The sequence below is a fragment of the Octodon degus genome, unplaced genomic scaffold, assembly GCF_000260255.1.
Source record: "Octodon degus isolate 3935 unplaced genomic scaffold, OctDeg1.0 scaffold00022, whole genome shotgun sequence".
NCBI lineage: Eukaryota > Metazoa > Chordata > Mammalia > Rodentia > Octodontidae > Octodon > Octodon degus.
In genome coordinates, this window is record NW_004524598.1 from 15,730,990 (window position 1) to 15,754,917 (window position 23,928).

Consider the following 23,928-nt stretch of genomic DNA (forward strand, 5'->3'; position numbering starts at 1 on the left):
GATCCCTAGTCCCCCCTCGACCTGCCTCCAGACCAAGAGTCAGGAAGCTATGCTTTCAACAGGTGTTTGAAACTACTGCGTTGCAGGTGGTTGCAAGTGACACCTGCAGAAACGCTGCAAGGCAGCGTCAGAGAAAGGCAGGGGCCCCAGTCCCCCCCTACCCCGACTTGAGGCCTGCGCAGAGCTGGACGCTGCAGCGAGAGGGGCCCACGGCCTAGGCTCTAGGACTCCCAGTGCCGGGATCGCAGGAGCCGTCATCCTCACCGCCAGTCGCCACCCATGGGTTCCGACGCCGGGAACCCTCTGGGACCTTTCAGTCTCCCCGACATCCACCCTCGCCGGGGGAGCCATCCTGGGGGCGCCATCCTGGGGGCGCCAGGGCGGGGATGTCGGAGGGCGCGGGGGGGGGGAGGGGCAACTCCCGAAGCCTTTTCGGAGTCACTGGCATAAGTGACCGCGACAACGGGAGAGGGATGCACGGTGGCACTTACTGTAGCCGAGGCTACTTGGTCACTACTTCCCACCCCTGCCCCCATCCACGAACAACTAAGAACCCCCGCAAACGGGAATGCGGGGTCGCCCTCTCCCCGAAGCCCACTTTTGCAGGTGAAGACGTCCACCCTAACACTCTCCTTCCGGCCCAAACCCTGGGCCAGCGCGGTGGCTCACCCGGCCCAGTCATTCAATCCAAACGGCCGGAGCCCGCGCAGCACCGCAGCCTCAGAGCCGCAGGCACTAGCTGCGCGTGAGCAGCTGGCGGCCGGGGCGGGGCCCTCAGGCTCCTCGTGATTGGTCGGGGGCGGGACTACGGGCCTGAGGCTCTCCGTGATTGGCAGGGGGCGGGACTACGGTCCTGGGGCTCCCCTGAATGGTTGGGGGCGGGGCGACGGCCCGGGGCGGGACGACGGTCCTGAGGCTCCCCGTGAAAGGCCGGGGGCGGGGCGACGGCCCGGGGCGGGACGACGGTCCTGAGGCTCCGCGTGAAAGGCCGGGGGGCGGGGCGACGGCCCGGAAGCCACGCAGAGCCACGTCTGCGGTCCGGGCGCTGGCGCTGGGGTTCTGGCTGCAGTGAGGAAGCAGGTCTAGGCGAAGGAGGGAAGGAGGCTTCGGGCGGAGGTGAGCTGCGGAGGGAGACGGGAGGGCGCCCCGGGCGGCGGGGTTCGGTGGAAGCCGGGCAGGCAGGCTGCGCGGCCCGACCGACGGACCGGCGGGCGGCGACGCGACTGACCCCGGACACGCGCGGGACCCGCCTTCCGTGGGGCGCGGGGCGCGGGCGGCGTGGCCGGGGCCCAGGCGGGGCGGGTTCTCGCCTGCGGAGCTGGGGGAGAGCGGGAGCCAGGAGGAAGGCGGAGAGGGGAGGGGGCTGCTGGTAACTTCGTAGGACTTGGAAAACATGCTTCTGGGAGGAGCCTTGGCGTCCCCCGTGCAGGTGGAAGCATGTTGGAGTAACTCTGTGCGTTTAACGGGACTGCTTCACGCCCTTGTGAAGAACGATGACACATTGACCGACTGGTCAGTTTTCAGAAGGATTTGTTCATCCTTGTGCAGCACATTGGGTCACTGTGGCCCGCGGTGAGCTTTTCCAGCCGGACAAAAACATTTTCATTATTTGCTTTAATTTTTATTTGAATAAGCCGTTAAGGTCAGTTTACCGAGAGGTTGAGGCTAGGAGCTTTGGAACTGCCTTATCTTTTTGGGTTAACTGGGGGTGAAAGGACCCCAGAAATGCGCGTGTGTGCATGGACCGCCATGGGTGCACTCCAGGCCGAGGATGCAAGCCCCAAGTTCCACTGAGGTGACGTTTCCCAAAGAAAGAAATGGTAGTGGGCTGCATCCGTGTTTGAATTTTTAAAAATTAGGCAAAGATTAAAAGATGAGGCTAGTTTTAAAGGTTTGTTTGGGAAGAGGTCTTAATTTTCCTATGAGAAATGAACCCTCTGCGAAGTATATCAGGGGTTCTGGACAGTTTTGAAGAAAAAAAAAAGCAAAACTATTACTGGCCTTTGCTTTTCCTTTGGGGATATGTGATTTTGGGAGGTGTCACAAAATGAGCCCGCAGATTTCTCATAAATTTGGGGCGTATTCTACATTAGGACTCCCTCAGCTGCTGCAGCCAAACTTGGGTAAATTGGGGCCCAGGCTTACATTTTCCCTTCGGTGAAATGAGATGGTCTCTAAATCTAGCTGTAAAATCTGTTTTAACTGCTAGTAAACCCATTTTTACTCTAACTTAGTCTGGGAGGTGAGTTGGGGCAAAGTGACTTCCGGCCTACCGCAGTCGGCCCTTGACTGAACAGTGCAAAGTATGCAGGGACTTCTAGGTGTCTTCCCCCACCCGAGTGGCCCCAGGGCTTGGCAGGGTACCCAGCACTGACCTACCTGGTAGCACCACTTCTAAGCCAGGCTGACTTCGGGAATTTACCCTGCTGTCCTTTGTCCACTAAAACGTGGGTCCGTGTGGAGCTTCAGAATGAAGCATACCTATCAGGTTGGATTGGTAGCTTTTAGAGCAGATGGTACTTGAAAGATTTATTATGTCTGAAAAGTGTTCCTTCATTTTGTAGACATGGATTTAGGTGCCGTTACCCAGCGTTCAGCATTACATGCCAAGCCCAGTGGACTTGTTCTTCAGTATGGGACTGCTGGATTTCGAGCACACGCAGGGCATCTTGATCACATCATGTACCGCATGGGATTGTTAGCGGTCCTGAGGTCAAAACAGACGAAGTCCACCATAGGAGTCATGGTCACAGCCTCACACAATCCTGAGGTAACGCACGCGGGGCTCTGTTAAGGCAGCCGCTGTGTCTAGAACAAAACCTGGAGTCAAAGCAGGTTGAGTCAAAGTACAAACCCTAATTCGAGGAATGGGCCTTCTTTGTACATGCCTGTGGCTTCTGAAGAACTGGCTTAAGAGAGCGGCCATTTAGCTCGGGACTCACTAGAGGGTGTGGAGGGAATGCAGGGAGACCTTGGAGCTGTGCACATTAGAGCGGTGACGATGTCCTTGCAAGTCACAGTCGCTGAATGGAGGGAGGCATTAACAGTTAAACTTGACCCTCTGTTAACTTAGGGGTGATTGCGCAGATGGACGGAGGAAGGCCAGCCTTTGAGAAGACATTTTGGAATAATTCAGACATTTACAAAAACAGCTACACAGTGGTTTCCTGTTCTAATTGAATAGCCAACAACTAGGTCTAGAGACCCAAAAGTGAGTTTGGGGCAGAATATTGATGAGATTCTAGTCTTCCGAACAATGAAGGTTTTAATGAAAATGTTCTTTTGACATAATTATTTTCATTTTTCAGCTTTAGGTGCAAAAAAAATTATATATATTGAAGTTGTACAATGTCATGATTTGGTATAGTTATACATTATTGAAATGATTACCACAAGCAAGCTACTTAACACTCACTTCACAGTTTCCTTTTTTGTACCGAGAATACTTAAGATCAGCATTTAAGAGATTTGAGGTATATAGTACATTGTGATTCAATATAGTCCCTGTGATATCTTGACTTCCAGAACGTGCCGTAACTCTAAATGCCTTTATCTGTTTTCTCCACATCCAGCCTCTTACAATCATCACTGAGCTACCGTGAGTGCAGCCATTCCTAGAAATTAAATTACATTGCGCATATGTGATTATGTATCTTTCTATACCTGGCTTGTTTTTTTGAAAGTAGCGGTTAATGCTTAAAATTTTTTACTTTGACCAGTTTTATATGCTTGTATCTGTAATCTGAGCAACTACATTGAAGACAGCAATGTGCAGTATAACAATCATTGTTGAGTACTCTCCATCCTTTTTTTTTTTTTTTTTTTTTTAAATGTATTTGGCACAGGGTCTCTCTGTGCAGCTCGGACTCATAGTGATCTTCCTGTTTTCAGCCTCCCCAAGCGTTGAGATTACAGGTGTGCGCCCACACACCTGGTCTTCCTTTTTCTTTTAAATGTGTATTATTTCTAATGTCTTATCTGTTATTTTTATATTGTCTTTAAAATAAATTTAAAAAATAAAGGGACAAGAAAAAATGTAAGGTTTATTGAAAGGAAGAGTTAATATTTAATTGTTTGACCTATATTGCATGCCTATATCTGGTACCCTGAGCAACAAATTTTTTTTTTTTTTTAGAACTGGGGATTGAACTCAGGCCCTTGCGCTTGCCAGGAAAGCCCTTATTCTACTGAACCATCTCCCTGGCCCCATGAGCAACAAATTGGATAACAACATGTAGCATAACAACCATTTTTAATTTCTCCTTCTTATTTTCAAATTTTGTACTATTTTTATTGTTTTATGTTGCTTTGTTTTTGTCTTTGTTCTTGTTATTCGTTCCCCCCCACCCCTTAAAATTAGGGGGGGGGAAGGACATAAGTGTACTTGGCTTGTTTCATTTAGCATAATGTTGTCCAGGTTTGGCCATGTTGTTGCAGATCGCAGAATTTTCTGTTTCTTTTCAAGGTGAATACTGTATACATACCACACTTTATCCTTTCATGTGTCAGTGGATACTCAGGTTTTTTTTTCTCTGTCTTGGTTACCTTTTTTTTTGAAGTGCTGGGGATTGAACTCTGGCTCACACGTCCTGGACTCCTGCTTTACCACCGCGCTGCATCCCCAGGCCTTACTATTTTGAGATAGGATCTCACTAATTTTCCTGTCCTCCTGCCTCAGCCTCCTGAGGAGCTGGAATTACATGTGTATGTCACTATGCAAAGCTTAGTTACTATTTGGACGTAATTTAACTGTTCTATTTTTTCTTACCTATAGTCCTCTGCTTAAAGAGAAGTGTGAATGATACGCCTCTAGATTTTTGTCTTTGTACCAACAAGTCGAAGCTCTGTAGGTCTCAAATGGATGGTAACCTCTTATAGTCCATATCTCACCCATCTCAGTTATGGATGGTAACCCCAAAACGAGGATACTGCTTTGTTGACCTCTAAATATGTGGCCACCACCCGCATCTAAATATATAAATCACTGTAATCTATTGATGACTTGTAGGAACAACCTCACATTTATCGTTGCTTCCAGAAGCATTTTTCAGAAGAGTTCAGAGCTGTTTGGTTTAACAGTCACTCTAAACTATACTTTTCTAAAATAGGAATTTGGGTTGACCAGAGCCTGGAGTCAGCTTGGGGCGGCTGTGTGGGACAGCCTACTCTGGGAGTCAGGAGTCAGCTTGGGGCGGCTGTGTGGGACAGCCTACTCTGGGAGTCAGGTGTGCCCTGCTGCGTGTGCCCTAGTTAGCTGGTAAGAGACACAGATGACAGCTTAGTAGAAAAGCTTGTGTAGCATTGCAGTTGTTAGGTTTAAGTAAGATGGACTTGGTGTTTTAATATACTGGCACTGTATGACCATAAGCACATTCCCTAACTTCTCTGAACTTGTTACCTCTAAGCTGCAGTCAGAATAGATTATTAATTATATTGATAGGTTGTCGTGAGCAGGAAATAAGGCACTGGACTAAAACGCCTGCCAGCACCATTATTAGGTAGAAACCACTGAGGCTGCGCTGCTGCTCTTGCCGCGTTTTGGGGGAAGAAGCAACAAGGATGCGACCTTAGCTCACCCCGTGGCTTGTGCAAGTGGTGACTTCCTGTTCACTTTGCCCCAAAGGAAGACAATGGTGTGAAGTTAATCGACCCTTTGGGAGAGATGCTGGCGCCGTCGTGGGAGGAGCACGCCACACGCCTGGCCAATGCCGAGGAGCAGGAGCTGCCGAGAGAGCTTGTGGGCATCAGCGAGAGGGAAGCTGTGGACCTGCAGCAGGATGCCTTTGTGGTTGTAGGGAGGGATACCAGGTGAGTGTCTGGAGGCACTGTGTCGTGCTACAGTGAAGGAAGGATGGGGGAGCTTCGGGCCGCCGTGCACCAGCCGCTGGGATTTGGAGTCCAGCTGGGTTGAGCTCCACATCTGTCTCTACCATAGCCTGAGTGGGTTGTTATTCTGGAGCTTCTCTTGCCTCATCTGTGAACTGTTGGTCATTAGGCCATTACAGTGTCCCTGTGAGAATTAGATAAGACGTGGGAAATGAGCGAAGACACCCTGGCATGAGCGAAGCCCCTTCCCCTTCCGTAGGGTTTCCCCAGTCAGAAGGCATGATTATAATGTATTAATCTTTGCCCATTTTCTTTGTAATCTGTGATCATTGGCTCAAAAAATACATAAAGTTTTCTCATTTTGTAGTTGACTAAAAAAAAAGTGATTTGTATTTGGCTATTTTTGCCTTTCTTTACAAAAGTATTTTCTTTCTGTAAAGTGTTAGATAAAAAGTGTAGCGCTTTGAAAGAGTAGCGTTGTCTTTTGCCTAAGATTGGTTTCATCTGGAGATTCTCTCTAAGGAAGTACTTCCTCATCCTCCTAAGGGCTTGGCCTTTTCAGCCCTTACGGAGCTAGCAGAGTCTCTTGTGTTTGACCCTTTGCTGTGTCACTGTGCTGCGAGTACCAGTGCTGGTAGATTTGTAGCCAAAATAGGTGACTTCTCTCCTGAAGTACATTACTGTCCCACCTGTATTTTGACTCCTTCCTTGATATATCAAGTGATTATATCTTCTAAAAGAAGGTTAAATAAGATGTGCCTTCTTTTTAGATGGTTCTTTCTGAGATTATGAAATGAAAAATAGGTTCTGTGTCCTTGGTAGTTGAATATCCAGCACTGTGTTACACAAACTTTACCCTTCACTACTGCTGCTATTTGTTGCTAGTTGATCGTCTGCGTTGCTTTAGGTGCACTTGGACAGATACGTTGATATGTGCTGCCACACATGGAGGCTAGCCCTTGTATCTAGTCCCCAAATTAATGTAAAAGCCAAAGGTCTTCCAAGAGGATGACTTTGAAAGGCTACTGGCAAATGTTTATAATTTACCCGTATCTTTGAGAGTCGTTAGCTTTCAGTGCAGATACTGAAATGTGTTATTCGAAATCACTAGTTATTTGTTCTGACCAGCAGCTGTTTTCAGGAGAGTTACTCTTTTCCTTCCTCTCTTTCCTAGAGCCAGCAGTGAGAAGTTTTCACAGTCCGTAATAGATGGAGTAACTGCTTTAGGAGGCCTCTTCCATGGTATGTAACTGTCCTTAGTTGTAAATTAAATTAAATTTTTAAAAAAATTATAAATCTACTGTTTGAAACATAGATGAATAATACCAGTTAAAAAATTAACTTTTGGCTATAAAATATTATTAACTTAAAATAATCTTTCAGATTTTTTCTGGGCAGGTTTTTTAAAAAACTGGGAATACTGTGGGAAATTATGGGTAGGAAAACACTGATCTGATATAACTTCCTGTACTTTAGAAAGACGGGGTTTCTTTTTCTTTCTTTTTTTGATTTATGGACATAAACTTTTTTTGCAGTAACAGAAGAATTCCACCTAGGATTTTTTGGGTCAGTGTTAGGTATTCCCTAATAGGCGGCGACCTGTCCAACGCTGCTGGGAAATACCTTTGGCCTGCAGGTAATCATGACTTAAAATTGTAACTGAGCTTCCTGCCACAAGTAGAGCGGCAAACCCGTGGAGATGCGGGTCCTTTTATCTTGTGAAGCAGCAACTCCTGTGCTGTGAGCTGAATTCTCCTAGTGTCAGGTTTTTGTCACCAGGAAAATACATCTGTGGACTCGGAAGCCTCCTTCCTGGCTGCTGCCCTGTGCTCTTCTCAGTGGCCCTGGCCTTCGCCCCGAGCGTCCACTCGGCCTGCCTTCCGCCTGCTCGTCCCTTGCGGGTCCCTCAGCCTGCTGCAGGCGAGTGAGCCCTCCCTCGCCCGTCCAGGGAAGGGTGGTCTCCGCATCTGAGTTCTGCTTGCCAGGTTGGCCAGACACTGTCCGGGGGATTCTGAGTTTCGGGTTAAGGTGTACAGACTTCGCGGCCCTCAGGACATGTGTGGTGTTAACCCATATAAGGGCTTTTCTAGGGAAAGGCTGCATACGTTTTGTCTGCTACCTACAGAGAGCTGTGTCCTAAAAATTAACTTCAAGAGCGTATGTTCTAAAGCCTTGATGTTAGTCGACATCTTTGTATCTTTCACAGTTAAAACTTATTCTTGCTTTAGCTTCTAGTACTTGGCCACATTCCTACTGGGCTTCTCTGCTGGCTCCTCTAGGTCTTGACAAAGGGCCAGTGCGCCTGTTCTGCCTGCTTTCTGAATGATCATCTCTCCTGCCATAGCCCCAGTGACCTTTTTGCACTAGTAGTTTATCAAACCCTTGATTAGCTGCGGACTGTCACCGATAGTCTATTAAGTTGTGCGTCACCAGCCTCAGTGCGAAACCTGTTTCATGTCAGGACATGTTTGTCTGCTTGTGGGGACTGCAGAATCAGCCAGCGGGCCCCGCCCCGGACGGTGGAAGGCAGCATTTGAAGGATGCATTCACGTAGCGTGCTGCACTTGGAGTCTAAAACTTTTTCATTGTATTTTAATTTTATTCACCTATTGATTTTTACTACCCCCAGAATGGTTGATGTACTTTGGCATTTTCGGTTTTCTCTCCAGAATCATCATCATTCTTATGCTACTGTACATGTCTGGAGGAATCTAATAACGACTTCTTTTAACCTCTCCCCTATTTCTCTCTATCTTGGGGTGTATTTTAAGAGGATTAGTGGAGTTGCAGCACAGGGCGAATGAAGTGGCTGACCGACTAGAAGGGAAGGGTAAGGGTGAGAGCAGGGGCCGAGTTATTGTGAGCCTTTTAGGTTGCGTCAGGGACTTGGGTTGTGTTCCAAATGCAGTACAATGCAACTGAAGGATTTTATTTCATTTATTTTTTAATACAGTACTGGGGATTGGACTCAGGTTCTTCCTACTGAGCTACACCCCCAGGCCACTTTTTATTTATTTTGAGACAGGGTTTCACTGAGAAACCAAACTGCCTAGGCTATTCTTGAAACGGATCCTCCTGTCTCAGTCTCAGGGTTCTGGGATCACCTTTTATTCTTTTCATTTTTTAAGTGAGTCACTTACTTGTATAGAGAAGGAAAAGCCGTGAGGAGAGAGCAGCTGGGCCACTCTTGCGCGTATAGTGGTTCACGCAGTAGAGATGAAATCATGAAAAATAGGAAAAGTTTGATAAAGGGAGATAATGACAACTTTTAATCAGTCTATGTAATAGTCATGTTGCAACTGTTTATTTTGAAATTTTAATATTGGCCACAAAGTCTTTCTGCCTCTGGTATGTCTTCTGGAATACTTAAATACTTAATTTAGCTAGTCTCAGGTATTAGTCACTTTTTTCGAGCTCTCCTTCCTCCTTCCTTCTCCGTATGCCAGATCTGAAATTGCCTTTAGGAAGTGGTGTTTCTCTTGTACACCCAGCAGAGCACAGCGGCGTAATGTGGCTCCTTTTTACCTTGGCAAAAACAGTTGTTTGACTTTTAAGTATGTGGACAGATTTAGTCGCTGATTATCTATTGTTGGGTACTGAACCTCTCTGTCGTCCATTTCTCTAGTTTCTTGCTCACGGTGTGTTTCTTGTGTACTTACTTGTGTTTGGCGAGAAGCTGTTTTCTCAGAAAATTATTTATGGACATTTTTAAGATCTGTGATGCAAGATTCTTCTCTGGCAGGATTAAACGTTTTTCTCTGCTGAGGGCCCAGGGCAGTGCCGCTGGGCTGGGTCTGTTACCTTCATTTTGCTGGACTTCTGGGGTGATGTCACAGGCCAGCCTGTGGTTGGCATGACAGCTCTTGAAGGGCAGGATTTCTTCCTGTGTCCCCTTGCTGCAGGACAACCACCCTGAGGGGGACATGGAGCGCTTCGCTGCTGCCTGCCCCCGAGAGTGCACTTATAGGCTGTTGGAGTTCCCAAGCCTGCCTTGTCCCGCTTTCCCCATGTCAGTTCTTTGTACTGAAACACAGAAAGCTCTGTTTCTACTTGAGAGGAGTGCCCGGGAGCCAGAGTGGCCTCTCTCAGCTCAGAACCTGAGCGCTCTGGCTTCATGGAGGGTTTAGCCTGACAGTTCTTCGGGATTTATCCATAGCACAGTTGTTTTCCAAAGAGATTTTTCTCTTTTATGCAGCATTTTTGGTGGCTCTCAGGAGGATGATTCATCTAAAGTAGTTTGCAATGTTACTAGAAGCAACACTGTTACTGGTAGTATTACTTTGCTGTATTTTATATTTATTTATATTGTGTACTAAATCATTTTATTAATTATTTTTCAGAATTAATTAAATATATGAAATGCAGTTGTAGTGATTTTAGTGGGTATTTGTGGATCTGGACAATAGTTTGAAAGTTAACGATGTAGCTACATACCAATTTCCTATAAGGAATATAATTAGTATTTATGCAAGCATGTATCAATCAAGAAAAGTGTTTTTGAGTTTTCCAGGATGCCTTTCCCCCTCTGGTCTGGGAACTGAACTCATGCCTCCTGGCAGGCGCTCTACCTCCTGAGATGTACTTGGGTAGTACTGGGGATTGAATTTGCGGCCTTGAATGTCCTAGCCAAGGTGCTCTACCACTCAGCTCCAGCTCCAGCCTTTTTTTCGAAGAGGGTTTGTCACCTGGAGAGTCTTAAAGTACAATTGCATGTGAACTTTCTTCTTCATTGAGAAACGTGGCGCCTTGCTGTTTGTTTTTCTGGACAGATTACGGCTTACTAACAACACCCCAGCTGCACTACATGGTGTACTGTCGAAACACCGGCGGCCAGTACGGAAAGGCAACCGTAGAAGGTTACTACCAGAAACTTTCTAAGGCTTTTGTGGAGCTTACCAAACAGGTGAAAAACCTCTTGAATGGTTAAAATGCAGACAAGTGAATAGCATGGTCCTCGAACAGTTTATCTTAGTCATTCCTCCTTTTCCTTTCCACGTAAATGTAGCTTCTTTTTTCTCTCGAAAGCTCCACCAGATTCTGGTCTCAGTATCCTGCTAACTGTTCATGCCTCTGTGTACTTATTTTTACATTTGAATGGCTGTCATGTAATGCAAACTGTAATATTTCCTAGGAATCCTGTTCACTTGAGGTTAGATTGTATTAAAACTCCATTTGTACAAGTTGTTCATAAGTGAAAGTACTCCAGTTGATTTTTAAATTTTACTTTGGTGTTTTATAATTTCTGTCTAAATATGCTTATGTTTGTTTTCTGGGTTAAAAGGAATAAACTGAAATAAAGATATATATATAATGTTTCACTTTTGTAACTTGAAAATTTTCTCCTGTATGTGTTTTCTTTGCAGGCTTCCTGCAGTGGAGACGAACACAGGACACTTAAAGTTGACTGTGCCAATGGTATAGGGGCTCTGAAGCTAAAGGAGATGCAACAGTACTTCTCGCAGGGACTGTCTGTTCAGCTGTTTAATGATGGGACCAAAGGGAAGCTCAACCATTTGTGTGGGGCTGACTTCGTGAAAAGCCACCAGAAACCTCCAGAGGGTGTGTGTTACTAGCACTGTGAAGATTTGGTTTTAGAATTGTTTGGGGCCAATCTCATTTATAAGCAAAGTGGTCAATGAGTTAAGAATCATGTAGCTGGTCCTTTCTCTGCCATTTGTAGACATGTAGGAATTTTCCCAGTTGTCCAGTACACTCTCTGTAGTTTTTGTTTTTTTTTTTTTTTTCTAATGTATTTGGCCTAGGGTCTCACTATGCAGCTTGGACTCATAGTGATCCTCTTTTCTCAGCCTCCCCAGCACTGGGGTTACAGGTGTGCAACACCATACCCAGTCTTGCTGGCTGGCTCAGCAAGCCCAGGGGCTGGGCTGGCAGGGCATGTGGTGCTGGGGATCAAATCCCAGTCCCTGAGCTTATCTAAGCAGGTACTTAGTCCACTGAGCTATCTTGCTGGCCTCTGTATTTGTCTTGCTGCTCATAGTTGGTAGGAAATCTGCTGGAGAGAGCAGAGGCAGAAAATGACATGGCTTCGAGGCTTCAGCACACCTCAGAATTGCCTTTTAGTACCCAGGTTCACGTGCCCCGCCCCGCTTCTGATTTGCTGTGTCTGGGGATTGGTTTGCACAGTTCCCAGGCTTTGTTCATGGGGAAGCTCTGGTGACTGCACGGTGAAAGGTGGCCAGAGGAAGCAGCATTGTCCTTTCCCTCATCTTCACAAGTTAGGCCACAGAAAGAGAATGTGATTTTAGTTCTGTTGCCTTATGGATCCTGAGTATCAGCCTGTAACCAAAACCTGGCCTGAAAACAGACGTGTTAGGTTTGGTTTGCCAGCTGTTTGCCTGTGTATTTAGTGCATTAGTTGCCACTGTTAAAGAATTCTGTGAGTTCTCGTAAATACTGGAATCCCTGTTGTTCTTTACCAAAACTCAAAATATCTCTTCACACTTCACTTGCTGCCACCCCCTTTAAGTATGACATAGATTCTAGAGTTAACTTAGCCTGCCTTACTGTAGTAAGCATTTAAAATTTTCATTAAGTCAGCCATGTGGGGGTTCTTTTCCTTGATTTTCTCCTTTTGACATTTATTTCCGTGTCACTCGTTTATCCGTCTCCTCCTGTTAGCTCTCTCCAGTGCGGTCTGTGCTGGGTCACAGCGCGAGCTGAGTGTAGCCCTTGCTGCCTCTTCCAGGCACCACTTAGGCACATTCCGACGAAGCCATTTCTCAGCTGCCTGGGTTGGCTTTGTCCCTCTGCTGCCGGTACAGCTAAGGATCAGCCTGATACTTTAATAGTTGCTGAGGTTTCCGTAACTTCATATGTATTGTACCCGCCAGTTGGTTATCCTTACAGGTTATGATTCTGAACTCTTAGTCACCAGTGTTTCTTAGTATTGATTCTGTGAACAAATAAAACTATTTCTTTTAGAGTTAAAACACACATCGATGGCTGATTACTTTTTAGGTATAAAGGACCCCAAAGTTCTCGTAAGATTTCATTCAGGAATCCCTATAGCTTTCAGAAAACTGCAGGAAACCTGTCTAATCAAATCAGAGGGCATATAAAGTGGAATTTTAAGCCCGGTGCAGTAGTGCGCACCTGTAGTCCTTAGCACCCTTGGGTACTGGGGCAGGGACTGGGAAGGGCAAGCCTAGGCCCAGCAACTTAAGCAGACCTTACTTCTAAATAAAGGTCTGACTGCCAAAAGGATGTACAAAAGGCAGTACAGGGCTACAGGATAAATCCTGAGAGTACTTGGCTGACTTCCCCCCCTCCCCAGGCAGAAGGATTTTTTTTTTTTTTGCTCCGAATGCCTTCAGGTCAGGTGTGGCTGGCTTAAGTTGTGAGGATCGAACCACAGCAACCTGAGCCTGACAGCTTTGTTGAAGCAGCCACTTAAAGAACTGAGCTACGGGGCAGGCCCCCTGGCTGACCTTATCAGATACAAAAGTTACATTTCTGGGAATATAGGTCTTGCTATATCTTGGCCTTAACCATCCAGCAGAAAAGTATAAAAATGAGGTATATAAAGCAAATGCATATTAATACGATGAGCTGTAAAAGGCTCAAGTCAATAACTTCTGAGGATAACCCACTAATATTATAGACTGCTAGACAGTGTTGGATTGTTTAGTTGAATTCAAACACTTATAGTATTTAGATGCCAATGGAATATTCACCTCTGACAGGAAAAAAAAAGATACAAAGGAAAGATCATTTTGTATTTATATATACAAAATAGGATAAATTTACAGCTACTTTCGCTTAACTCACTGAGAAGAAAGAGGTGTACTAACAGTGTTTGGACAGAATATCCTGTCTGCTGCTTGTACTATGGATAACCACTAAGAAGATAACAATGTACAGTGTATTGACTATCAGAACTGTCCTATTAATCAGCTGTGAAACTGTCTCATTCATATTTATTTCTCAAAAAAAATAAACTTCAAAAAAAAAGGTCTGGGGGTATAGCATGGTACATTTAATCCCTAATACTGTTATTTTTTTTTTTTTTAAAGTGGAAATTTTAGTATTACAGCAAGTTTCAGCATAGATATTTTCTTGAACTTTTTTCCATTTTGAAATAATTTGATTTGTAAAAATGACTAATAAACTGGACATTGAAAGATTAAAACTAGTTATTATTTGAAAGGATAATTTTAAACATCTCTTGAAAAATTTATAGTGGATCTGCCATATGTACAACACATGAGGCCAATTCTGATCATGCTTTATTGAAATGATTTTCCCCTAGTTATTAGTGTAAGAGAAAAGCCTAACATTTTTCTGAGTTTTATTCCTGTTTCTAAGACGGAAGTTACTTTAAATTTGCTTGTGCAAAAAAAAAAATAAATAAATAAATAAATTTGCTTGTGCATTAGGAATGGAAATGAAGTCTAATGAAAGATGCTGTTCCTTTGATGGAGATGCTGACAGAATTGTGTACTACTATCGGGATGCTGATGGCCAGTTTCACCTCATAGACGGAGACAAGATAGCAACGTTGGTTAGCAGCTTCCTTAAAGATCTCCTGGTGGAGGTAGGATGGCCGATGCTTGGCCGCCCGCCCTTGAAACCGCACCCATTAGGGAAGTTGCTGCATGGGTTTGAATGTCTCAGAGGCATAATTTAGGGGACGCGCTTCACATCTGTGGCTAGAAAAGTACTAAAAGAAGTGGTAATTCCAGTCATTTCAACATTGGGCCATGAGTTTTAGAACCTGAGGTGTTCTTTCCTTCCTTCTGCTGCCTAGATTTTATGCTTAGAAGCACTAAGTTGATTTCTTCCCAAGTTCTACCATTACATCATAAATCCCCAAATTCTGACAGAAAATTTATCTTGGATATTTATTCTGATTCTGATAGGAATGTGAGTCCCCTCCCCACTTTTTCAGGATTTTAAGGTGAAATTAGAAATTATATTTGAGGGCTGGAGAGATGGCTCAGTGGTCTAAAGCACCTACTTGGAACAAGCTTGGCAAAGCACAGGAACCGCGGTTCGATCCCCCAGCACCACATGCCAGCCAGCCGCGCCCCCTGGTGGGCTGAGCTGGCCACATACACACACACACACACACGCACACACACACGCACACACACACACACTAAATAAATGTTAAAAATTATATTTGAGAAGAGCTGTATCTTAAGAATTCAATAAATGCTTTTATTAAAAATATAAAAGACGTAAAGACAGGAGACAGGCTGTTTTGAGGAGGATTCTCTGGTAAGTAGTGCTCAAAACTATCGTAGGGGGTTTTGGCGTACATATTTTTAATAAGTTCCTTATTGCATAACCTCAGGCACAACTGAACTGGCTGATTTTGTTAGTTTTAAGAACTCTCGGCTTTGATGATGTAGACTGTAGTTTTGACGACAAGTTAAATGTCACTGTTTTTGCCTAGATTGGAGAAAATTTCAATGTTGGTGTTGTGCAAACTGCATATGCAAATGGAAGTTCAACGCGGTATCTTCAAGAAGTTATGAAGGTATTGATCCATTTTTATTTTATGACAGTTTCTTAGTAATTGTAAAATATTTCTGACCTGCATAATGTCCTCATAGAAGTGTGCAAGCTATAGTTCTGAAGCTGAGCTGTATTCATGCAAGGGTAAGTAGAAATCAAAAAGAAAAAGGTTACTTGTCTCTGAGGCAAAATGATTTTCCTCATTCCTTTTCTTAGATCATTTACTTTAGTTTTTAAAACTTAGGAATTCTTTCTATGGCCTCTTGTACTCAGTGTAAATATTTCAGAGGCCAAATAGGCCAGTTTTATAAGTCAGGAATATGAAAGGCCTGGTGACCCCCCTCACAAATACAACCCCTAACTTGGGATGAGATTCCCTTAGGTGTTATATTATTCCTTTGGGTGAAGTCAGTTAACCAGAAGCCAATTCCAATTAGCACGGAAATTTATACCCAGGAAATTTAGCATCAACTCTGATCACAAATGGTATTTTGAGGCTTAGAGTTTGAGGATTAATACTAAATAACAATTATTCCTGACACTTTTTAAAGTGGTGAGGCAGGTTGGTGTTCAGGACTCCTGTGATGTGCTAGGTTTCTGTGGTGGAGTTTTGCAGTCAGATACAGAGCTAACAGCCAACTACAGCAGGGAAACGTGGGCTTTTATAGCCAAGGAGCAGGGTGTTTGTGTGCGTGGTGGTGGTCAGCAGCTGCAGAGTTGGGAGGAGTGAAAGCAGACATTCTGGCTAAGTAGGATTTTCAGTGAAGGCAGGCCAGGTGAGCAGGCATTCGGGGCAACAGTGGAGGATGAGGATCTGGCCATTGATGGGGGTCCGTAGGGGATTCCGGCTGAACCAGGACTCTTAGCAGAATTCCTGCTGACACTGGGCTCTTGGAGGGTGTGTCGCATTCTGGTACCGAGGTGCACTCAGGTGCTGGGAGTCGTTGTTTACATAGAGAACTTGGCGGAAGTGACTGCGTCTGCCTGGCTGGTACGGGTTTATGCTTTTACGATCTCCTTAGCAACCTGCCTGGGTGTGTGTGTCATACTGTCATGACGGAACTGTTCCTGCACATGTCTTTCTTAGGGTTTCTGGTTTGATAGATTTTTTTTGTAATTATTTTTTGTCCAACAGATTGCAACTCTCTGTACCTACCGTGGCCACTATTCTAACAGTGAAGGCAGAGCCAGAATTGGTAGTCATTTTCCCTTTCTCATTTTCCTAGTTACAAATTAATGTGTGCCGGCCCCACCCCCGGAGCGCACTGAGACTGTGATTGAGACTGGGTGTAGTGGCACATGCTTGTAGTCCCAGCTCTTGGGAGGCTGTAAACAGGTGGGTCCTAGGAGTCCAGATCTAGTAGTGAGACCCTAAACACACTGTATACCCTTCCCTAAAATATAGAAAGAAAAAAAAAATCAGTGCAGTATTTTTCCAACTTTTGTGTGAGCCATTTCAGATTCCTTCAGACTGTGGGCAGGGTAAAGTGAATGCATGTCCTAGTGACTAAGGGTGGGAAGACGTGTGCCCGGGCTAGCCACTGTGGTCAGATTCTTAAAGAGAAGTGGATATCTGAATTTTTATGGGAATTTACTCTTAAGAGAAATAGATGGTAGCAAAATTTATGAACTGATTTGAATATAGTATTTAAAATTCACATTTAAATATATATATATATATATATGTATTTATTTATTTTCGTCTATGATTAAAAAACTCAAGACACTCCAGGTTGGGCCCCGGTTCCTGTTTTTCGTAGGGATGCTCAGTACTGAGGTGGTTTAAACAGTGGTACTGTGTTTTGAGAAATGTCATTGGGTGATTCAGTTATTGTGTAAACATACAGAATATAACACAAAGATGGCTCTGGTGTAACTGGGGGACATGTCCTGCGGCGTCACTGTAGCTCATGCGGCTGTCACTGACCAGAACATTGTTATGTGGTACATGATTGAATTTTAATTTTGTCTTAAAAGCCTCTTAGATGTCCTTTTTAGGAAACTGAATATACAGAAAAAATTATTCCTGAGGACTCCCAAGGGCAAGCCGCCGCTGATCCTGAGATCTTGTTTGCGGTCACTTTGTTCCTCAAACATTCTTAAATCTACTCATGGTGTGTCCACTCACTCTGGCTGGTCCAACCCCGTACTTGGATTAGACCTGGCAACTTCCTAACTTGCCCCTTGCTTAATCTTTAAGCCAGGAGTAGGCAGGCAGTGGTTCCATCAACTCTTAACTTGCTGCTAGAAGACTTTATTGAAACAGAGCCATGCACACTTATTAGAGAATGAAAACCTGAAATATTTACCAGTTGGCCTTTGCCAGGAAAAAGGCTTACAGCTCCTTGCTGGAAGCCAGTCTCCCTGCTGCAGCTCAGACGGCTAAGGCAGTTTGGGTTGTGCGACGGCTCTCTTAAAACCTTTCACCGTCTTCTTGAGACCCTCATGTCACCTGGCTTTGGCTGTGAGCCTCCACAGTGCCTTGGTTTCTCCATAGTGGCCCGTTTGTATAATTTGTGTGTACAGTGTATTTGTCATCTGAATAGGTGCTGTTGTGTTTGCTTGTGTGTACGTCATAGGTGCCCGTATACTGCACTAAAACTGGCGTGAAACACTTGCATCACAAGGCTCAAGAGTTTGACATTGGAGTTTATTTTGAAGCAAATGGACACGGCACAGTAAGTTGAACATTTTGTTTGTTTGTTTGTTTTTTAAATAAGAATTGCACAAAAGAGAAAGAATTGCACTTCTGAGTAGTGATAGCTAATACGCTACTCTGTTGAAATACGACATGGTGGTAAGATTAGTTAACATGTATTTCTTTTTAAATGTATTCAGTACAGGGACTCACTACACAGATCAGACTCCTCCTGTCCGCCCCAGGGGTGAGGCCTGCACGCTGGCACGGCACGCTGGGGGTCGAACCCCAGCCCCTGCGCCTGCTGAGCAGGCACTTCAGTCCGCTGACCTGTCTGCCACCCCTCACTTGTATTTTCAAATATTGTGAGACTGTTTCTTTTGGATTTTTAAGATCTTTGTGAGGAGATTCTGACTTTTTTCTAATAATTAAAAATAATGCAGTTTTTTCATTTTCTTTCCTTGCACTGACATTTGGAGGGAAACGTTTGAGTAGCTGTGGTGAATTGAATTTGAGAATTACGTAACTGTAAATAAATTTAAAATAGTGATAGCATATTGGATTTAATATCTTTCTTAGTGTATATTTAGAAAATGTTTGAGATGTAATTCACATACCATAAAATTTAGAGAGTGTATAACTAAGTACTTTTTAGGTTCATGAGGCTCAAGATCTTTTTCCCCACATTCCCCAGTCTTCTAGTTTCTATTAAGCACACGCATGTGCTATCAGTGATTTCACTGAATCTTCAAACCGTGGTTTGGACAGACAAGTTATTTTTAGAATTATAGCTGAGAGCACAGAGGTTTTGAGAGGTGACACACTTTTTATTCAGAACCTGACTCCAAAGGCTCTTTTCCTTTAAATGGACCTTGAAGCATCCTTACTAGACTTGCCTGTTCCCTGAGGTCTGGTTCCTCCACTTTGTGAAAAACTGCCCAGAATTTACTGCATAAGGAATGGTTCCAAGTCTCGCTCCTCCCCATTTCTTGCTCTCTTGCTTCCGTGTAGAGATAAGGTGATCGTGCTTGGGCAGCACTTGGGGACAGGCCTCTGAAATACTGGTGCCTTGGTTAGAAGCCAACTCCCAGATTGTCCTGCTTGGTCTCGGCCTCAGCCCTGGCCCAGAGACAAAAAAGCAGCTCAGCCAGGCAACCAGGCATCGTGGCCAGCGCAGCGGGCTGCCAGCACCCGTCCTCTAGGAGGGGTTTTAAAACTTGTGGCTTTATGGTTCCCTCTTCTATAGATTTGAATTGACCAACAGGAAATTTGAATCTCGGCCAAGTCACTTTGCTTATTAATTCAAAGTTGGCTTCCAGAGGCCGTAAATGTAAGGAGAAAAAGTTCCTATAAAATGCAGCTAAAATGTTAATGTTAGTGACCTAATGCAGGGCCCGCTGAGTGCGTCTTTAAAGGACAGTAATGGGTATTTTGGGCCTTATATGTCTCATAATTGCTCATCTTTACTCATACAATACTGTAGTGAGACGGTAGGGCTGTGTCTCAGTAGAACTTATGGAAGCAGGTGCCCCAGCATGTACCAGACTCTGCCAGCAGACAGCTGAGCAGGATGGCAGCTGAGCAGGGTGGCAGAGGGACCAAAAAAGCTGGGGAAGGCACTTCAGGGGCACAGGAAGCCCGAGGAACAGGCTGTGGGTCGTAGTGCACACCTAGCACACCGTCTGTGTGAGGACGTGTGATGAGCCCTCTTTCTGGGGCTTCCCAGCACATCATCTTCGAGGGATAGACGGGCAGGCTTGAGGTAATCGAGCCCGTAGAACTAATTTAAAGGGAAACCAGAATGAACTCATAAAGTATACTCACCTTTTGTCAAGGTGGAGTTTCTTTAATCAGCTGTTTCTTTGATTACCAGTTTTATAAGCCATACACTTTTTTTCCTGTGATGCCCTTTGGGTTCCAATTTGATCTCGTACCGATTTCATGTAAGGCTGCCATTTCCTCCTTCAGTTTCTCTAGTTTCTAAAAGTCAGAGTGGTTTAGCTAGCATGACAGTATTCTAATTGGGCTTATTTCTAATGTGTGACTGATTCCTTTTGCTTTTATTGCAGGCCTTGTTTAGTAAAGCCGTGGAAATGAAAATAAAACAACTAGCAAAAGAATTAGAAGATAATAAAGGAAAAGCTGCTAAGATGCTTGCAAATGTCATTGACTTGTTTAACCAGGTCAGGCCTGATGGGGTGGTGGCTTTTCATATAAAAAATGAAAGCAGAGAAGTCACGACCTGCTTGCTGCTCACAGCAGTAACATATCTGCAGTTGAGATGCTGACAGGAACGAGCTCCCCACTACATTTATGGTGAAAATAAGTACACTGAGTAGCTGCCCGTAGAATCAACAGGTTTAGCTACTGAGTTACAATTAAAAAGAAATTTAAGGAAATTGAGTAAAACTAATTGGTCATTTCTCTGACAGGATGTATAGGTGGGGACAGATGGTTGCGACTGGCGTGTGGCTACCAAAGAGTAATAATTGAGACCAAAACGTGAGGGGACCAGTATTTGTTTCGCATATACCAAGCCCTTCGCATACAGGGTTATATAGTTCCTGTCTTCCAAGTGAAGAAACAGGAGTGCTGCGTCTGGGCCCGCCTTCAGGCCGTGCTCACACGAAGCTCGTTTTCTCCCTTTCATGCCGATACCTTTGTTGCCATGGTGCACTATGTCAGAGGGGTCTGATTATAAAGAAGAATTTGAGTCGCAGGATGTTAGGGTGAAACTTGTCTTTATCTAGTGTACTGCTTTTAGGTGAAGGGCATGAAAGGCAGGTTTCCCTTGATTTGCTTTTAATATTTGTTGTAGGGCCAGGGGATAGCTCACTTCAATTAGTGTTTCCCTAGCAAGTGCGAGGGCCTGAGTTCAATCCCTGGTTCCAGAAAAAAAAAAAAAAAATTTGTTGTATATTGTCTCCCACACATGGTGTCTTGCTGCTGCTCGTCTGCACTCCAGTTAGAAATGTAATGTGAAGAGAGCCGAAGCACAGGGCATCACTCCTGCTTTGCCCAGAAGGACCCACGCTTCACTTGTTGCTTGCATGTTGTTTCCCTGCCCTGCAGGCAGCTGGTGACGCCATCTCGGACATGCTGGTGATTGAGGCGATCCTGGCACTGAAGGGCCTCACGGCGCAGCAGTGGGATGCGCTCTACAGGGATCTTCCGAACAGGCAACTCAAAGTGAAGGTGTGAGAGACATTTTAGCATCTTTCCTTAATGATGACTAAAACTGTCATTTGTCTGAATTTCATTGTTTTATAAAGTAAGGCTGTACTGTTTTCTGACATCTTTAAAATTTAGAGTAACCATTGTATTGTTTAAGAAGTACTTGGTTTCCAGTTTCCTTATTATAAGGAATATTATGCATGAGTTCATCACTTAAGAAAGATTTTATTATGAAAAATTTAACAGGGTGAATGGTGGAAGCATAAAATCCTACCTCTGTACAAACTTAGTTTTAATAGCGTTGCTATTGTCTTACATTACGCATTCTCTGTACTCCACCCCCATGTTATTTAGAAGCAAAACCCAGATAGCCTATCAAGTGAAAATACTTCCTTTGCATTATTTTTAATTTACAAAAGTTTTTCCTTAGGCTGCTAAGGAGTAAAATCTACTGCCATTTACGTATCTCCAGTAGAATTTGTTAGAAGACAAAGTCAGAGCTCCCAGAAGTGGCTTCTAATTGTTGATAGTTTGGGGCATGTTTAGGAGATAGCATAGCTCTCTTATACCAAGTTGCCACTATCCTATTAAAAGTACCTGAGAAATGGTACACCTTGAGATCCTAATGTTAAGTGAAATAAATCAGACATACAACTTAAATAGTGCATAGTTTCTTACATAGGAAACCTAAAATGAAAGGAAAAAAATAGCACTATAAGATCTTTCATGCACACAGGAAGAGGATGAAAAAAACAAAACAAAGAAAAAAACCCAGATGTATTATGTACTCTACCAACTCCCCATGAGGACTAGTCCTATGCTGTCAACATGTCCAAAAATAAATACCTAAAGGTATTAGGTAATTGGAGTCTGAGATATGATAAGTTATGGATGTAAAATTGTATAACACTCACTGGCCACTATACACGTCTGTAGAATTTTGTTTGCCTAAAGGAATAGCTCTAAACCTGGGGGCAGAAGCCCTTCGTTTCATCTGATACTTAGTCTGGTACTTCACTGCCTCAGCCTTACACTAATACAACAGGCCGAGGTAGGGTCTCCTGCTGGTAATTCCCAAAGATAGTAAGTGGAGCGGCAGGTTAGGCTTCTGAAAGGGATTTAACACGTGTAACAGAGAGCACCTTCTGCTTAGGTTGCAGACAGGAGAGTCATCAGCACCACAGATGCCGAGCGGCAGGTGCTCACGCCGCCTGGACTGCAGGAGGTGATCAGCGACCTGGTGAAGCAGTACCGGCTCTCGCGCGCTTTTGTCCGGCCCTCGGGCACGGAGGACGTCATCCGAGTGTATGCCGAAGCGGACTCACAGGTAAGTGGGGGGAGCTCGGAAAAGCCGTGCGGTGAGGCTGTCCTGACGGAGGGCCTGGCGGGAGCACTAGCAGAAGACAGAAAAGTGTTTTAGTACCATTTGCAATTCTAACATGGAGGTTAAGGTTCTATTTGAGATTTTGTTCGTGGAGTCTGTTAGGATCGTAAGAGTCAAGATGATCACGAATAGTTAAGGTGAACAGAGCGCACTCCTCTGGTTCACTTTCCCCAGACCAGGAAGGCCTGCGTAGTTCCGGTTGGCCTTGAACTCACTGTGTAGCTTAGGTTGGCTACACAGCGAGCCAGCGGCCTCGCCTTGCCCAAACATTTGATTTACTGTCCACTTTCTCAAGTGTCATCCTTCTGTGACAGGGCTAACTTACTCAGCCCGTGTTGATGCTGGGCACTGCGAGGTGGACCGGCCCGCTGTGTGAGAACAGCGCTGTGCTCCAGTTCGGAACCGACCCGGCTGTTGTCTCCCACCTGGGGTCGAGCTCGGTGGTCAGGAGTTACATAATTTGCCTCTTCACATATTCCATCTTTTCTGTCACCTTAGGGTCTTGATACAAGGGTTTGCACAGAAATATAGTTTGTTGAGCAGGGACTTGGAAGGAGCCATTTATGAGACTTGGGCAGAAGCGTAGGGCACCGAGCAGCCCTGGGGGTCCGAGGCGGCAGCTGTGGCCTAAGACCATGATGCAGACCCCGTGGAGCCAAGTGCCCAGACTGCGAGCCCAAACCCACTTTCTGCAGAGGGCCCGACTGCCAGTTAGACCTGCAGACTGAGATTTTAGTTTGGCAAAAATAATTCAAACATTAAAAACAGGCTTTCCACTGTCCTGAGTGCCTTACTTTTGGGCCAGTCGTGGCTGCCTTGCCTTTAAAGGGACTTGGTCTTACTGAATTTATTCAGAATTTTGAAATAACTAATTTTATTTTCTGGATTAACTAAAATTTACCTTATTAGAAGAATTTGACTTGCTTTCCATTTATTTAAGGGCCTGGGAATTTGTTACTGAGAGATGAAAAATGTTTCCATTTGGCTATGCTGAGTGAATATGAGGAAGCCCCCCCAGCTGGCAGGGTGGATGGGGCGGGTCCTCATCCCACCTCTCTGATGCAATCTGCAGGCAAATGCAGACAGCCTCGCCCATGAAGTGAGCCTGGCGGTGTTTCAGCTGGCCGGAGGCACTGGAGAAAGACCCACGTCAGGTCTCTGCGGATAACGTTCATCTTCTGAAAACTGGACTTTTGAAAAGCTTTTACAAAACTAACAACATTCATAATCATGTTTACATGCACCTTATTGGATTGTTTCTAATCTTTTTTTCCTAAACACTACTAGAATTTTTTTTTTTTTAGAAATAGGTAAGCTTTTTATGCTTATTTTACCTCTGATTTTAGTCTAATATAAAATATTGGCACTTCGATATATGATTCAGTCATTAATTTTACAGTGTATGCAAGGAACAAATCATTCAGAA

General features: G+C 44.6%; 2 protein-coding genes across 2 annotated transcripts in view; one reads left to right on the forward strand and one right to left on the reverse strand.

Moving 5' to 3' along the window:
- Rwdd2a (RWD domain containing 2A) overlaps nucleotides 1-744 on the reverse strand; it is a 3,220-nt gene extending 2,476 nt beyond the window's left edge. The window contains exon 1 of the mRNA XM_004628259.2: nucleotides 670-744. The gene's annotated coding sequence lies outside the window, so the exon portion shown is untranslated. The remainder of the gene's footprint in view (nucleotides 1-669) is intronic.
- Nucleotides 745-1,008: 264 nt separating this feature from the next.
- On the forward strand, nucleotides 1,009-23,871 carry Pgm3 (phosphoglucomutase 3). The gene is made up of 13 exons (XM_004628304.2): nucleotides 1,009-1,116; nucleotides 2,565-2,770; nucleotides 5,624-5,808; nucleotides 7,001-7,068; nucleotides 10,596-10,729; nucleotides 11,190-11,385; nucleotides 14,223-14,380; nucleotides 15,245-15,328; nucleotides 17,886-17,984; nucleotides 20,014-20,127; nucleotides 21,017-21,139; nucleotides 22,272-22,445; nucleotides 23,575-23,871. The coding sequence occupies exons 2-13, from the start codon at nucleotides 2,567-2,569 to the stop codon at nucleotides 23,668-23,670; spliced, it is 1,635 nt and encodes a 544-aa protein (XP_004628361.1). The 5' UTR covers nucleotides 1,009-1,116; nucleotides 2,565-2,566; the 3' UTR covers nucleotides 23,671-23,871.
- The last annotated feature ends 57 nt before the right edge of the window (nucleotides 23,872-23,928 follow it).

Excerpts from the sequence above, each read along its gene's own strand:
- Pgm3 (XM_004628304.2), top strand. The coding sequence starts at position 2,567 with ATGGATTTAGGTGCCGTTACCCAGCGTTCAGCATTACATGCCAAGCCC. Across the intron at positions 14,381-15,244 it reads TTAAAGATCTCCTGGTGGAG|ATTGGAGAAAATTTCAATGT; the intron begins GTAGGATGGCCG and ends GTTTTTGCCTAG. Across the intron at positions 21,140-22,271 it reads ACAGGCAACTCAAAGTGAAG|GTTGCAGACAGGAGAGTCAT; the intron begins GTGTGAGAGACA and ends CCTTCTGCTTAG.